General features: G+C 36.3%; 1 protein-coding gene across 4 annotated transcripts in view; it reads left to right on the top strand.

The window, feature by feature from the left end:
- TMTC2 (transmembrane O-mannosyltransferase targeting cadherins 2) overlaps positions 1-16,679 on the top strand; it is an 835,540-nt gene that overhangs the window by 179,479 nt on the left and 639,382 nt on the right. For all 4 annotated transcript variants that reach the window (XR_015727148.1, XR_015727149.1, XR_015727150.1 and 1 more), the window contains exon 3: positions 7,144-7,972. Coding sequence is in view for 1 of the 4 variants with exons in the window: in XM_045780076.2 (XP_045636032.1) it covers positions 7,144-7,972 (829 nt within the window). In the remaining 3 variants the exon portion in view is untranslated. The remainder of the gene's footprint in view (positions 1-7,143; positions 7,973-16,679) is intronic.

The raw sequence follows: 16,679 nt of genomic DNA, 5'->3' as shown, positions 1-16,679 counted from the left end.
AGTGCCTGCCACACACAGCCCTCTTAGTGATGTGCTCAGTGAATTCATTGTGTTTTCACTATTGAATTGCAGTCATTTGCTGGGGCGCCTGGGTGGCTCAGTTGTGAGGTGTCTATCTTCGGCTCAGGGCATGATCCCAGGGTCCTGGGATTGAGCCCCACATCGGGCTCCCTGCTCCGCTGGGAGCGTGCTTCTTCCTCTCCCACTCCCCCTGCTTGTGTTCGCTCTCGTGCTGGCTGTCTCTCTCTCTGTCGAATAAATAAGTAAAAATCTTCAATACATAAATAAATTGCAGTCATTTTCTAACGTTATCCATCAGAGATTATCCTTCTATCACGTTACGCTTCCCAGATTTAGACTTCTCATCTTCTATGTGTGGATTTTTACTAGTTGTACCTTTCAAGTCTGGTGGTAATTCTTCAGAACTCTCATGCATCATCTTACAAATACCTGTGCTGAATCAGTGTGCTACACTAAGCCAAGAACAACAGCAACAGTAACAAAATGCTGAGGCTGATTGTATGACTTGACTCCTAGCTGTTAACTCAATAAAAATTTACCCAAGTCAGAGCATAGGGACTACGATTTTTTAAAAATACTTGAGAGAGGAGAGAGAGTGAGAGAGAAATTGAGAGAATTAGTGGGAGGAGGGGCAGAAGGAGAAGCAGGACCCCCCCCCCACACCCCCCCCCCCCGCTGAGCAGGGAGCCCAATGTGGGACTGGATCCCAGGACCCTGGGATCATGACCTAAGCCACCGAAGGCATACATCACCGACTGAGCCACCCAGGCACCCCTAGGGACTATGCTTAATAAAAAAGCCTTTCCATGCTTTCTTTTCTTTCACATTATTTTTAAGGCTGTTACCACAGAAACAATGAATGAGGTTAGAAGAGAGATTTGGTTTTATCAGAAGCCCATTTTATAGGTGACCATTTTTAACAAAATTCTATGAGAAGACATTAAAGAGATTTGAAAGTTGTGATTTCAAAGAAATCATAAAATACATAATAAGTGAGGCCTTAGAAGCTCTTCCACTTGAAACATTTTAACGTCAAATTTTTTTTACCTGTTCATTCAGTTTTCCTTTAGTGGTGTCATTTATTCAGTCCTTATAGACCTTACCTGTAAGTTACATCAGTTGTTTAAATGGGAGCTGTACATGAAAATGTTTTAAAATATAAAGTACTTTATAAATTAATGTTAGCCTTTGATTATTCTGCTTTTTCATTTTTGTCATTAGCTCAGCATTTAGACTTCTAATTTATCGCTGAGTAGTTTTCATTAATCTTTATTTTGTAGTTTATTGTATTTAAATATTCTTTGAGTATGATAAAAACGAGAATCATTTTATCACATCTTCAGTCTTAATGCTTTATTTTGATAATTTATTAAAATTTAATAAATTGCTAAAGATGCACTTATTGAAAATTAATAAGGTAGTTTTGCATTATGATATTTCTCTTTTAAATAAAATGGAATTATGCAATGATTAAGGCTAACTTCTGGAGTTTCATGACTAGCAAAGAATCCTGATTACACTTCCCTTCCCCATGTGGTTCTCTTACTCCTTTACTTTTCTTCTTGACTGATGAGGAGGATTTTTGTAATGACTCTCCCTTCTCTCTCCTTACTCTCACCAGAAGACATTGGAATAGAATGGCCTCAGTTACACTTTGTATACTTAGTTATACTTAGTCGCAAAATGTACTTTTGCTACAAACCTTAAACTTGAATTGTTTTTTCAAGATCAGTCTTCCTCATCCATGGTATCTTATTTCATTTATCTTTGCCAAATGACATGTTTCTCTTGTGTAATCAAAGAATACTCAATTATGTGATTTGTCCATCAAGTTATTATAGCTTCTAATGTGCAGTTTTGTGTCTTGTGGGTTTTTTTTTTTTCTAAAATCAATAAATTTTAGAATTTTTGCTGGGTAGAATTTCAGAAGAGCAAAAGAATGGTTTATAAAAGGTATTTTTAGATTTCAGTTATTCTGAACCATTTCATGTTTCCAGAGAAGACCTGAAAGTGAGAAATTAGTGATGACCGAACATATTACTCCCCCAACACTAAAAATTCCATGCAGCATTATGTGAAATACTTTTGAGTAGAAGTCGGCCACAGATGTTTTAAAACATTGAGGCAGTTAATTCTGTGAACTTAGCATTACTGTGATCTGATATTAACAATCCCACCTTTTAAAATTGTCAGTTTCCATCTGTTTGCTGTTTCTCATTTTCCTTATTTTGAATTTTAAACTTCTAACCTCCTCCTTTACTTCATTTCTTTTATATCCAGAAGTACCCTGTCTTTAAATATTTAAAATATTTTCAAAATAATTTTGAAATTCAAAAGACATCTCTCTCTCTTTCTCTCTCTCTCTCTCTCACACACACACAGAACCCTCTATGAATTAGAATCTTCTTTGTAGAGGTGAGAACTTCTAAAGTCTTAGAGTAAGATCCCATTAATGATTTTGAAAGTTGGAAATAATGTAATCTGTGTTTAAAAGGGCTGGGTCACCAGTTAGGAGGAGACTTTTGTGATAATCCAAGTGTGGGCATTTTGGACTCAAGTGGTGACAGAAGAGATGGTGAGAAATGGACAAATTCGGCATATATTTTGAAGAGAAAGTGAGAGGAGTTGGGAATGGATAGAATGGGGAGGGAGGGAGGCTGGGAAGAAGAAACTGGTTATGTAGTTTTACCATCTTTGGTGGTGGTGATGACTGAAGGAGGAAGTGTTTAGTGTCAGGGGTATGAAATCAAGCTTTATGTTGGGCATTTTGAATTTAGATACCTAAGTGAATATGTCCAATAGGCAATTGAATAAATGACTGGAGATAAGGTTAAGGTGGAATCATTAGCATATATTAATATTTTTTAAAAATTACAGACCTTTGTGTATGGTGTAAGAGAATGGTCGAGTTTCATTCTTTTGTATAAAGCTGTCCAATTTTCCCAGCACCATTTGTTGAAGAGACTGTCTTTCTTCTATTGGATATTTTTTCCTACTTTGTCAAAGATTAGTTGACCATAGAGTTGAGGGTCCATATCTGAGCTCTCTATTCTGTTCCATTGATCTATGTGTCTGTTTTTGTGCCAGTACCATGCTGTCTTGGTGATCACAGCTTTGTAATCTAGCTTGAAATCAGGCAACATGATGCCCCCAGCTTTGTTTTTCTTTTTCAACATTTCCTTAGCGAATCGGGCTCTTTTCTGGTTCTACACGAATTTTAGGATTGTTTGTTCCAGCACATTGAAAAATGGCATTGGTATTTTGATCAGGTTGGTGTTGAAAATATATCTCTGGGTAGCACAGACATTTTAGCAATGTTTATTCTTCCGATCCATGAGCATGGACTGTTTTTCCATCTTTTTGCATCTTCTTCAATTTCTTTCATCAGTGTTCTGTAGTTTCTAGAGTATAGATCCTTTACCTCTTTGGTTAGGTTTTTCCAAGGTATCTTATGGAAGGGGGGGAAATCAGAGGGGGAGATGAACAAGAGACTGTGGACTCCAGGAAACAATCTGAGGGTTTTAGAGGGGAGGAAATCGCGGATGGGTTAGCCCAGTGATGGGTATTAAGGAGGGCATGTATTGCATGGAGCACTGGGTGTTATACGCAAACAATGAATCATGGAACACTACATCAAAAACTAATGATGTACTGTATGGTGACTAACATAACATAATAATAAAAAAAACTCACTAGTAAAACAACATGGAGAGGCTTTATTGAAGTTAAACAGTTGTTTATAAGGATTAAAAGACCATCTGAATTAGGAAAGTAAAACATGTTCTTGGTAACAAATTCAAACAATGACTGGATAAAGCAAAAAGTGGGAGCCCCAGACTCTCCCTACAGAGGTAGCTTTCCTACTTTAAGACTCATTAAGAGGCTTGCCTGGGTGGCTCAGTCGTTAAGCGTCTGCCTTTGGCTCAGGGCTTACTCCCAGGGTCCTGGGATTGAGCCCCGCATCCGGCTCCCGGCTCCGCTGGGAGCCTGCTTCTTCCTCTCCCACTCCCCCTGCTTGTATTCCCTCTCTCGCTGGCTGTCTCTCTCTTTGTCAAATAAATAAATAAAATCTTAAAAAAAAAAATAAGACTCATTAAGAAAGAAAAATTGCTGCCTATTCTTTTTTGTTATTTCTGATTTTTGTTAAACTTACTGAAAGATTGCCTTCAGGGGCATCTGGGTGGTTCAGTCAGTTAAGCATCTGCCTTCAGCTCAGGTTATGATCTTGGAGTCCTGGGATGGAGCCCCATGCTGGGCTCCCTGCTCAGCAGAGAGTCTGCTTGTACCTCTACCCCTGCCATTCCTCCTGCTTATGTTCATGCAGTCTCTTTCAAATAAATAAATAAAATCTTTAAAAAAAGAAAGAAAAATAAAATTACAGATGTTGCCAAGATCATTAGGTTAATAGTAGAGATGGAGCAGATGGTCCATGACTAGTTTTGTGGCTTCCAGCAATGAAAGGTGGGGTGAATGAGGAGTCTGAGGAAGAGAATCTAGTGGCAGTTGTATATAATACATAGAGACTATTTTTTTGTTTTCATTTTTTTAAAATTATGTCATGTTAGTCACCATATAGTACATCATTAGTTTTTGATGTAGTGCTCCATGATTTATTGTTTGCTTATAACACCCAGTGTTCCATGCAGTATGTGCCCTCCTTAATACCCATCACTGGGTTGGCCCATCCGCCCAACCCCCTCCTCTCTAAAACCCTCAGTTTGTTTCCTGGAGTCTGTAGTCTCTCGTGGTTGTCTCCCCATCTGATTTCCCTCCCTTCACTCTTCCCTTCCTTCTCCTAATGTCCTCCATGCTATTCCTTATGTTCCACAAATGAGTGAAACCATAAGATAATTGTCTTTCTCTGCTTCACTTATTTCACTTAGAGACTGTTTTAATAGAAGTTGTACATGCTCAAGATATATTCAAGATATATTTCTCTTTGGACTTTTTAAAATGGAGATATAATTGACATTTAGCATTTTATTAGTTGTAGGTGCACAACGTACTGATTTGGTGTATGTATATATGGCAGATGATCACCACAGGAATGTAGTTGACATCCATCAACACACAAAAAATTTTGTGTTTTTTTTCTTGTGTTAACAACTTTTAAGATCTGATGTCTTAGCAACTTTCAAATATGCAGTAGAGTATTGTTAACTACAGTCACCACGATGTCTATGACATCCTTAGAACTTGTCTTCTTACTAGAGGTTGTGCCTTTGACCAGCTTCACTGCTTCACCCATTTTGACAGCTCTCCTGTTCCGTCTCTGGCAACCACCCATCTATCTGTTTTCTTTATTTAGGAATTCAGGGTTTTTGTTTTTTGAGATTCCACCTACAAGGGAGATCATACAGTGTTTGTCTTTCTCCAGCTGACTTATTTCACTCAGCATAATGTCCTCAAGGTCCATCCATGTTGTTGCAAATTGCAAGATCTACTTTTTTTGTGTGTGGGCAAATCATACTCCATCAGATGTCTATAGCACACTTTCTTTATTCTTCATCCATCGATGGACATGTTACCATGCCTTGGCTATTATAAATAAATAATGCTGCAATAAATGTAGGGGTACAGATATTTTTTTGAGATAGTGATTTAGTTTCTCTCAGATAAATACCAGAAGTGGAATTGATGGATCATATGGTAGTTCTATTTTTAATTTTTGAGGCAACTCCGCACTGTTTTCCATAGTTGCTGCACCAGTTTACCTTCCTACCAACAATGCACAAGGGTTCTCTTTTCTCCACATCCCCGCCAACACTTGTTATTTCTTGTCTTTTTGATTCTAGCTGTTCTAACAGGTGTGAGCTAGTATCTCATTGTGGTTTGGGTTTACATGTCCCTGATGATCAGTGATGTTAAGCACCTTTTTATGTACCTGTTTCTGTGTCTTCCCTGGAAAAATGTCTATTCAGATCCTATGTCCACTTTTAATCAGAGTATTTTTTTTCTTTTGAGTTGTGTGAGTTTTTTTTAATGTATTTTGGATATTAGCTCCTTATCAAACATATGATTTACAAATATAATTTAGTAGGTTGCCTTTTCATTGTGTTGATGATTTCCTTTGCTGTATATTAGTTTTTTATTAGATGTAGTTGCAATTATGTATTTGTGCTTTTGCCTTTTGTGTTTTTTTTAACTAAATATTTGGCATATCCTTAAAGTTCCAAGCACCATTTTGAGTGTTACTAATGTATAATTCTATACAATGTCTATGTGTGCAGTAAGAGATCACATTACCAAGGAATCATTAAAGTTGGGATATGGTATCCATCTCTCCCCCTCCCGCTTGCCTCTTTGGGACTTAGATTGTTTGAGGTCACTAAATTCTTAGGTTGAAAGAGTTTGCCAGAAAATTCTCATTAACAGGAATGCCCTTTGGCCTTCTTCTCACAATTTTCTGTCTCTCTCTTAAAATAAATAAGCACACTATCTAAGTCATTTTATTTTTAAAAGTTGTCATCAGTGTGGAGAATTTGGGATTCATGAGGAGTGTTTTTAAATGTTTGATGTCACTGATGTCAGTGACAGCATGGGGTAGCAGGTGAAAGCCTGGTTGATAAATTCTGCAAGAAAATTCAAGACAGTGAAATGAGGACGGGCATAGACATAGCTAAATGCTGTTACTCCTTTGAGCCAAGCAGAATCCTGTCATACTCTATATTTTGGGGCATGCCTGTTCTTTGTTTTCCCTAGAACCTAAACTATAAAGTGAAAGAAGATAGTTATTAGATGTCTATTCTATCCTGTGCAGAGTGCTGAGTACTTTTATACTGTGGTCTGTTTAACTTGACACCAATTCCAAGCTGGAAATACATTCAACCCATTTTAAAGAGGTCAAGAAATTGAAGCTTTTGTTCTTGGTATTATAGAACAAGAAGAAAAAATACTCATCAAAAGTTATTTACAAAGTAGGCTTCCACAGTCAATTTTTTTTTTCAGGTAAATTTTCCCTAAGCACGTTTAAAAGGAGATAGAAATAAAGTCATATATTTAAGACCTATGTGGTTTTAACTGTCCACTTCAAAATGTCTTTTCATCTCTCAATGTTAAGTGAAGTGTTTCCACGCTGTATTGATGATGATCTTAATTTTTTCCCTTCTCTTTTGGTTTCAGAGAAAGAACTTGTCTCTTTTCCTCAGCATTAGTTTGTTAACTTTCTGGGGGACTTCCCTTTTGGGTGCCCGTTTATACTGGATGGGAAACAAACCACCAAGCTTTTCCAACTCTGACAACCCAGCTGCTGATTCGGATAGCCTGTTGGCTCGGACGCTCACTTTCTTCTACTTGCCAACCAAGAACCTCTGGCTGTTGCTATGCCCAGATACACTCAGTTTTGATTGGTCGATGGATGCTGTGCCTCTGCTCAAAACAATTTGTGATTGGAGAAACCTACACACTGTGGCCTTCTATATTGGACTCCTCCTCCTTGCCTACTATGGCTTGAAGAGCCCAAGCGTGGAAAGAGAATGCAATGGGAAATTTGTAACAAATGGCAAGCAGAATGCAAATGGACATAGCTGCCATTCAGATGTGGAGTACCGGAACTCAGAGATTAAGCCCAGCTTTGCATCCAAAGTAGAAAATGGCATTAAAAATAATGCATCACAGAGAACACAACTTCCTTCTACGGAGAACATTGTTGTTCTTTCTTTATCTTTGTTAATAATACCCTTTGTTCCTGCCACGAACCTGTTTTTCTATGTCGGCTTTGTAATTGCAGAGCGAGTATTGTATATTCCTAGTATGGGCTTCTGCCTCCTCATTACAGTGGGTGCCAGAGCCCTTTATGTCAAAGTCCAAAAGCGGTTTCTCAAGAGCTTGATTTTTTATGCCACAGCTACATTAATTGTTTTCTATGGACTCAAGACTGCGATCAGGAATGGAGACTGGCAGAATGAGGAAATGCTGTATAGGTCAGGGATAAAAGTAAACCCAGCTAAAGGTAATATTTTATTTTATACTTTTTTCTGGACAGTTTGCTCATTGTGCCTTTTTATATCCTTGCTTCTTGCCTTAAAACTCAGTATTCAGGAGGAAGAGGTTTTTTTCTGCAGTACCTGTGTCTTTCTTTCATTTCATTTTTTTAAAGAGCTGAGCGGTACAACAAATTTCAAGAATTCCATATTTGGAATAGGGAAGTATGTTCTGATGTTCTGGACTACATTTGTCCAGAGGAATTCGAACGGTTGTGCAAAAGTATTGGCTGTCATAAGAATTTAGACAAATGCTTGTTGGTTTCTGTATGTTAAATACTGATACAGACATCATCTCTTTCGTCATGTAATAAAAGTCAGGCTGTCTCACTTGAGGATATTTTAGCTTTGCTCTTTTCCAAGCATCGCCTGAGGAATTACCGTAAGACTTACATCGACATCTTTAAAAGATTTGGAGGTGATGCTACCTCTGAATCTTGGAATCATGTCTCTAGGTGTCAGTGTGTGCGCACACAAGTGTGAGTCACCCTTAGCTTTGCAGAGGTGCTGTAATCTGGATGTTGCCAAGCCGTTCGCACATTCTTATTTAAGAGTTCTTCAGTCACGTAGGGAAATAAACCTCACTGTATAGGAAGATTGATCATGTATTTTATTATTGTTTTTGATTTAGAAAACTCTTTTAGCAAATCGCAGAATCTATAGCCAGAATAGAAAGTCTCCCTTAAAGCATAAATGAATAGGCAAAAGCTGTTATAATGATTTCTCTGGTTTAGGCAGTAAAATGATGGTAGAAGCCAGAGAGCAATTAAATGAAAACAAGTGCACCTTTTAAGTGCAGAAATATATCATAGTAAATAGTGCCAGCTAGCCCTGTTCTTCATAAGCCTTTCCTTTTCCTTTTTTTTAGTTATTTATCTTTTACATTATGGTTGCCTGCATAGCATTTGAACTGGGCTTTTTCTACTTTCTCCAACACAACTGTGTACTGGTACTCAAATACTGAAAGTGTAAAACTGTTCCAAATGTATGGAGTGGCCTGTTGATGGATATCGGGATATATGCCCAAAGATCTGGATACCCTAGAAGCAACTCTGGTATCCTTATCGGATTACCATTTAAGTCAAGAGTTTAGCGAACAGCTACTCATTTCTTTAAGCTAAGGAAGTGATTGTTGGTACTTGTAACGCTTAATAGATTGCAGGGATTTTAATGGCAGTAGAAACATTAAAATTGAGCTAGTGCATAGCATAGAATTCCTCAGTTCTTATGGAAAAAAGCTTTACCATGTGGCTTTTGTAGGTAGTGAGTGCTGCACAGTTTAGTGATTGCATGAACCCAAATCTTGTAAAAAATGTTTCAGTCAGTTCTCACAGAATGCTTTTGAGCTGGTTTTTCTTCACTGGTAGATGAAAGTATGTAAAGGGAAGGCTATGTTGCCAGTTTATTTTCCTGCTATTTAAAACAGATACATTGTAAGGAAGTTAAAGAAAAAAAACCCAGCATGTTAATTTCATCACAAGGTGGTTCTGAGGATTTATTAAATTTATTGGTGAAGTCTCAGGTTAAGCTACTACTGTAACAAAGAGCCAAGATAATGGTGGCATAAATACGATAGAAGCTTTATTCTTTCATGTAACAATCTAAGTATGTGTAGCCCAGAGCTGATAAGATGGCGCCATGGGTTTTCAGGATCCGGGCTCCTTGTCTTTTGTTCCCTTGCCATCTTGGTAGTGTTACCCTGTCCATATGGTCTGAGATGGCTTATTATCACATCAGCACTTCAGCTCACAGGAAAAGAGAGAAAGAGCAAACAGTGGGTGTACCCATTCTCTTTAAGAGCGTATCATGGAAATTGCACACACCATGTTTGCTCACAGACTGTTGGCCACACCTAGCGGCAAGGAAGGCTGGGAAATGTTATCTTAATTCTGAGAAGCCAAGTACCCAGCCAAATTTTATTCCTCTTTAAGAAGGGGAGGGCAGATATTCAGATGCTAGAGTATAAGTAGCAGTCTCTGTCCCCACAGAGATAAAAAGCATTTTGTAAACTCCTAGATATCGTCCAGATATGTTTCTAGATATATTTGGCTATGATACTTTTGACAGTTATTATTATGATTTTGATCCAGTTATTTTGCTGTTATAGCTAAAATGTTTGCTTCTCCCATTATCCATTCACTCAGTAGAACAATTATTAAGCATTTCCTTGGTTTCCAATATATTTTCGTGTCTCCTTCCTAATACTTAAGAAGTGCTATAGTATTTAGGTACTCCAAGTAGTATTAGTTAAATGAATATATGACTGCCTAGTACTGTAGGTCCTTTGAAACATCAAAAATTAAATTCCTGAAGCCTGCCCCACCCCTACAACCCTACCACCACCACCCGCACCCCCCTGCTCTACTTACAGCCTTTACCATCTCAGTTGATTGCAACTCCATTTTCCCAGCAGCTCTGAACACTGCTTTGGAATCATCCAACCTTCTCTTTTTCTTTAACACCCAATATCCGTTTCATCAGCAAAGCCTCTTGACTCTGTCTTCAAAAATACATCCAGAACTTGACCACTTTTTACCACCTCCAGTACTACCGCTATGGCCCATGCCACAATCATCTTTCTTGGGTTTATTACTAAAAGCCTCTTAGTTGGCCTCCCTGCTTCTGTTTTCTTGCCTGTTAGAGAAGAGAAGGCATGCAGTAATGAATACATTGAATAATAATGTTAAAGTCATAGTCTTCGTATAGAGTTTATAATCAGTTTAGAGATAAGATGAATATGCATTGAAGAAGGTGAAAGTGTGAAATACTACACTGTTAATATACCAGAAACTGAGAAATACTTTATAATAAGAGGGATAGAATTGAAAATGGGGGTAGTTTTGGATCCCATGACCCTTCTGTGCATATTCCATTTCGATACGAGGCAAAATTCTTAACGTCTAGGTTCCTTATTTTTCTATTTATAACATGTTAATAATAATTCTGGCTACGGTTACTTCCTTAGCAATTATGAGACTGGTAGTAATCTTTCTTAAAGTAAATTTTTCTTCGTCTGCTATGTTATTTGAGTCTAGCAAAAGATTAGAAACCCTTTAAAGCCAGTTCTTTGTAAGGTTGTCTGAGATTACAGTTATTCATTGAGTTAGGTTTTTTTTTTTTCCCCTCCTTTGAAAGCCTTTGCAGATTTTGGAGTACTTCAGTGTACCATGTGCTTTACCAGAATATGATTTTAAGCCTCATGAAGCATTATACATTAAAGCTGCTGCCTTCGGTAATGGGTCCTGTAGACAGCTGCCAGTCATTAACTGATTGGATGCAAATGATGATGGGTAAAGCCTGTCATAGTGACTGTGCTGCTAATTTATGGTTTAAATCTGGGTAGTGGAGAAATGATAGCTGATTTGGACTATGTAAACCACAAGCCCTGTCTCATTATGTGGTTGATAATGTCAGGAAAATACTAGACATAGTTGATTACTGTAGTTTGCTGATTTCACAATGACTCTTTGCATTTTTGTGCTTAGGAAAGAGGAAATTTTCTCTGATGACTGCTTAAATGAGCAAGCCACATCATATTTGAAAGTGTTTGTATGTGTGTGTGTTTAAAACAACATATTTTGTAAACCATATTGATTAGTATCTGCTTGAAAAAAAAGCATTTTTTAATTCATTAAAAGTGGTTAAATGTATGATCGACCCTTCTTGGCCTCTGGCTTTCTCTAAATCCCCACATCTTTGGCTCGCTGTAGAATTGAGCTCCATTGATCTCTGCTACTCTGACTTTCAAAGCACCTCACAATTTTCATTATCTTTGTCTCATTTTCCACAGCTCTCTCTTCTACGGGTTTAGCCTCCTTCCTAAATTGATTCATTCTTCAAGGTGCTGTCCAAAGATTGCCTTTATTTTCCTTTCTGTATAGATTCTAGAACACTTCGTGGTATATAGTGGGGGGGGGGTGTCAATAAACATGTCATTGAATTTCTAAGTTATTTTCCCCGTGACCTCCTATCTATGTGGAACTTTTCCACCTGAATGATTCGCCAGTATCTCAAACTCATCACCATCTTCCCTAAAACCAACGACTTGCCAACTTTCTTATTAATTAAGGTCATAAGCACAGATGAGCAAAGTTATTATAGAGAAACAGATCAGTGAGCACATAAACATAAAAAAGAATGATAGTTATAGGTGGCATATCTGATAACTTTTTAAAGTTATAGATTAAAAATCAAATCATTTCTTTAGAGTAGTTGGTTTATTGACTATCATTTTGCTTTAAAGAACATACCAGAGTGATTTTTAATTAAACAGGGTTAATCCAAGGAAAACTTACTAAACAGCTAAAGTTTATTTTAATGCCTGTTTCTAATATAAATATGTGAAGTGATATAAAAGGTGTATATTTAATGATGCACTTATTTGAAACCCTAAGTGATTACCCAAGCATTCTGTGTTCATTCCCTCCTTCTGGAAATGACAAATATGGCCCATTTTGATATAAAAAAAGCTGAGAAAGTAGTTGTTTCAGCCATGCCAAGGTTTGACAGTTTTTCTTTCTTCCTGGAGTTGTGTAAAACTGATAGTTGTATTTCAGCCTCACATAGTTTCAGATTTCAAGAAACAAGTATGTTAAGGGAGTAGCATTTTATGTAGGAAACAACTCATAATTTAAGTGAAATCCAAACCTTCAAGTCATGTGAAACTTGACTAATTCGTTGTAGATTTTATGGTCTGAGTTTTTGTTTACCTCTAGTTGAGTGTCTTCAACAGTGGTGAACTGTTAGCATTTAAGCAGCTAGCATCGAAATTGTAAAGTTTATTGTATTTCTTAGATAATTTATTATATTACTTCTCAAGTAAGATGACATTTTCAAAAGAGGTTCAACTTTTTATAAAAAGTAGAATTTAGCAGTAAAGTCAAGAAGGGCAACCAGTGTAGTGTTTTACTAAGACTGGCTGGCCTGAGTTAAAACTGTAAAATACAGATTTTCTTTAACAGAGAGATGTGGTAGGAGAGAGCTAGCTAAAAGCACCAGTAGAGGCTGATGGGGAGAAAAATCCTACAGAGTTGAATCAGCCTTCCATGGGGTAGAGAGAAATTCTGTATTGCTTCATCTCAGTTCCTCTCTTCTGATTAGAAAAATAAAATATAAAGTAATGGGGCTGATGAGAATAAAATAAAAATGTCTCATTGGCTCAACTAGACTCAACTGTTTTAAAAAATAAATATATTAAACTGTTAAATGAGGGCCCCTTTTAAACATTTGAGTTTTGAAGAAATCAACTATGGTTCCTTTTCAGTTGGGATGAAATAGTCCCAGAAGTTCAAAAGCATCAGGTTTCCTTGACTCTAAGAATGGAGTGGCATATAAATCTGTTCTTTTGTTCCAGCTCTAATGACTGCAAGTACCAGTTGTTTGGGGAAAAAAATACTGGACCACAACATGAAGCAGGTGACTCACTGCTTACCCTCTCTTTAAAATTATCCATAACAAAACTTTTAGAATCTTTATGGGCTTTTGAAAACCTTCAAACCTAAAATTAGCATTGCTTTAGATTGAATATATTTACCAGTGGTTCTGTTTCAAAGGAATTCAAACTAGCATATGATTAAAACACGTATGAAATTAAATTATTTTGATTTCCATATTAGTTTTTATGTTTGATTCTTAAAATGCTTAACATTTTTTTGCTTTTATTATATGTATAAAGTATATCATGAGGAATGTATATATACGCATCGTATCTGTACCATTTAAAGAATACTACTGAAACAAATAGACATTTTGCAGCTTGGGAGAAAATTATACCAGTGTATCTTTGAAGATTTTCCCCCATACCTTTCCTTATTTCAGTTTTGTTTCTTTTAAATATTTTTATTTTATACTAGAACCTCCACTACAATGTTAAACAGAAGTGTTAACAGCATTTTTTTTCTCATTCTTGTTTAAAAAAGAATGTTTTTAATATTTCATCATTAATTATGTGCATTTTACAGGTTTTTCTGTAGATGCTTTTATCTATAGAGTTTTCTTCTTGTTTCTAGTTCAAGATTTGTTTTAGGAATTAATATTGATAATGATACAGATTTTCCCCCACTCAGTCTGTTAATTTGATGGTTTATATTAATAGATTTCCTAATAAACCTACTTTGCATTCCTGGAGTAAACCCAGGAATTACTTATCATGTATTATCATTTTTATATTTTTCTAAATTTGTTTTTCACCCATGTTCCTGAGTGAGATTGTCAGTTCTGATCTTGTGGTATCATTTTCTGGTTTCAAAATCAATTAACCTTTCAGATGCAGTTTGGGAGTATACCTCTTTTGTGTTTCCTGAAGGATTTTATATAAAATGAGAGTTACCCTTTTATTCTATAATTGGTAGAATTTACCTGCAAACCTGGCTGAGCTTAATTTTTTCTTTTGATTTAATTTCTTTCATGATTTTGGAATCATTAAGATTTACTTTTGGATCAGTTTCAGTAAATTTTTTTCCCTTGGATTGTGTTCAGTTTAACCAGTTTCAGATTTATTTGCACAAAGCTATACATAATGTTCTCACATTATCTCTTTTGAAATCTCTATTGCAACTGTAGTTTTAAACATATTTGAGACACTTTGAACAAGAGATGTAGTTTTGCCTCGAACTTTGTGAAGGTGGATTTATTTATGTGTAGGAAATCGCAGGGAATTTTTTATTCTTTTTTCTGTTTGTCCAGATATTTTTGACAGACAATACATCTACCTTCTCCTTCTCTGAATTGTTTGGCGGTGGGGGGGGGGGGGTGTGTGTTTGTTTGTTTGATTGCTTCTCGTTCATCTTTACAGGCTGTTCCTGTTCAGGGGTCTTGAGTTTCTGTGGTTTCTGCAATCCGAACTCCCACTTACAGCTGATTAAAGCCCAAGGCCTTGTTCATCATTGTGTCACATATGCAGAGTGAATGCCATCTGAAGAGCTTGTTTACTCTTCTGGATTCCTGCTTTCAAGCCATTTCTAGACCCAGGGGTTTCCCTTACTTTCCTACCAACTAATACATTCCATTAACAAATATTTTTATTTTTCGATCTGACACTTCTTTATGTTCTGTACATGGAGGGAAGGTCTGGACATTGCACTCCATAATAGTAACAGAAAGGGAAGGCTTAGAAACACCTTCAAATCTGGCATCTATTAAGAAATGGCTGAGGCGCCTGGGTGGCTCAGTCGGTTAAGCATCTGGTCATGATTCTGGGGTCCTGAGATCGAATCCCACGTCAGGCTCCCTGCTCAGCAGGGAGTCTCCTTCTCCCTTTCCCTCTGACCCTCCCTTCTGCTTGTTCTCTCACTCACTCTCTTTCTCTCAAATAATACATAAAAATTTTTTAAAAAAGAAATGGTTAACTATATTAGAAGCTGTTTTTGAGAATAGAGTTATTTAAGACATACCTAATATTTTTGAAATTTAAAATTTTGTTTTTAAGAAAAGAGAACCAAGCTGCTATTGTAAGCTAAAGAGTATATTACAGCACTGTCTTACACAAAATGAAATTATAGGCATTTGACCCTTAAAAAACGCAGAAGGGTAAAAATGTTTGTTTCCTGCTTTTAATATGAAGTTACAAATAATGTCACAGAGCAGATTTTCAAGAAGACAAACAGAACATGTTTTTTAGTTTTACCCTTATTATGTATATACCTATACACCTGTTACTGGTGGTCATGGGTTTAAAAGAAAATTTCAGTTAAGTCTCAAGGGATTATGGAAAAATCTGGGATGTTCCAAGTCATATAATAATTTTTTAAAATGGGTTGGCTGTAGAACAGTGTTTATACAAGTAATGATTCATGGAACTTTACATCGAAAACTAGGGATGTACTGTATGGTGACTAACATAATAAAAATAAATAAATAAATAGTAAAAAAATTAAAATTAAAAAAAAGTGTTTATATATCACTCATTTGGGAAGATGGTTAAAACAAAGTGCAAGCCCTATTTTTCCATACAGGTATTAAATTAGAAATCTCATCTTTTTAGCTTTGCATATTAGTATTCAATTTGTCTGTAATTTTAAAATATGTATATTACCAATCAGGGGGATCTAGCAGGAATATACATATTATGTGCTTACTAAAAATTAAATAAGGATAAAACATATTAAAAGTTTTGATTTAAAAAATGATAATATTGTTTTCCAAGTAAGAAACCATAATCCGATTTGATTAAATAGTAGAGAGAAATTAAAAAAAAAACAACCTTCTGGAGGGCAGAGCTATATTAGAGGCTTTATTATGTCTTGCATTTAGGATTCTAATTCCCAATAATACTAGCTGTCACTCTGAACGTTCATTCAGTCATCTTAAACAGCATAATTCAATTCTTTTATGTAAAACACCGTGGGATATTATATTAAAATATCAACATGAATATCTTTTTTGGAAGGAGTGTATACATACATTTTAATTAGGAAAACTTTCTAGGGATTTTAGGTTTAGAAAGAGGGAACTGGATGAGATACTCAGTACCACAGCTGAGAGTCAGATTTTGACAAAAACAGATTACTGAGATGTCAGGGTACTTTTTTCTGTGAGTGCAGCTCTCCTGGGTGGGAGAGGAAACTCACAGTTTTACAATGTTTGGGGCTCTGCATATTGCAACTGGGAGTTTCTATAATAGAGACGTGTGATAAATGATTTTTTTTTCTTTTTTCTCTTGGGGAAAAGGGAATAAAT

The sequence above is a fragment of the Ursus americanus genome, chromosome 17 (genome assembly GCF_024610735.1).
Source record: "Ursus americanus isolate L20-20 chromosome 17, mUrsAme1.1.p, whole genome shotgun sequence".
Lineage (NCBI taxonomy): Eukaryota > Metazoa > Chordata > Mammalia > Carnivora > Ursidae > Ursus > Ursus americanus.
This window is presented reverse-complemented; position numbering and strand designations above follow the sequence as displayed.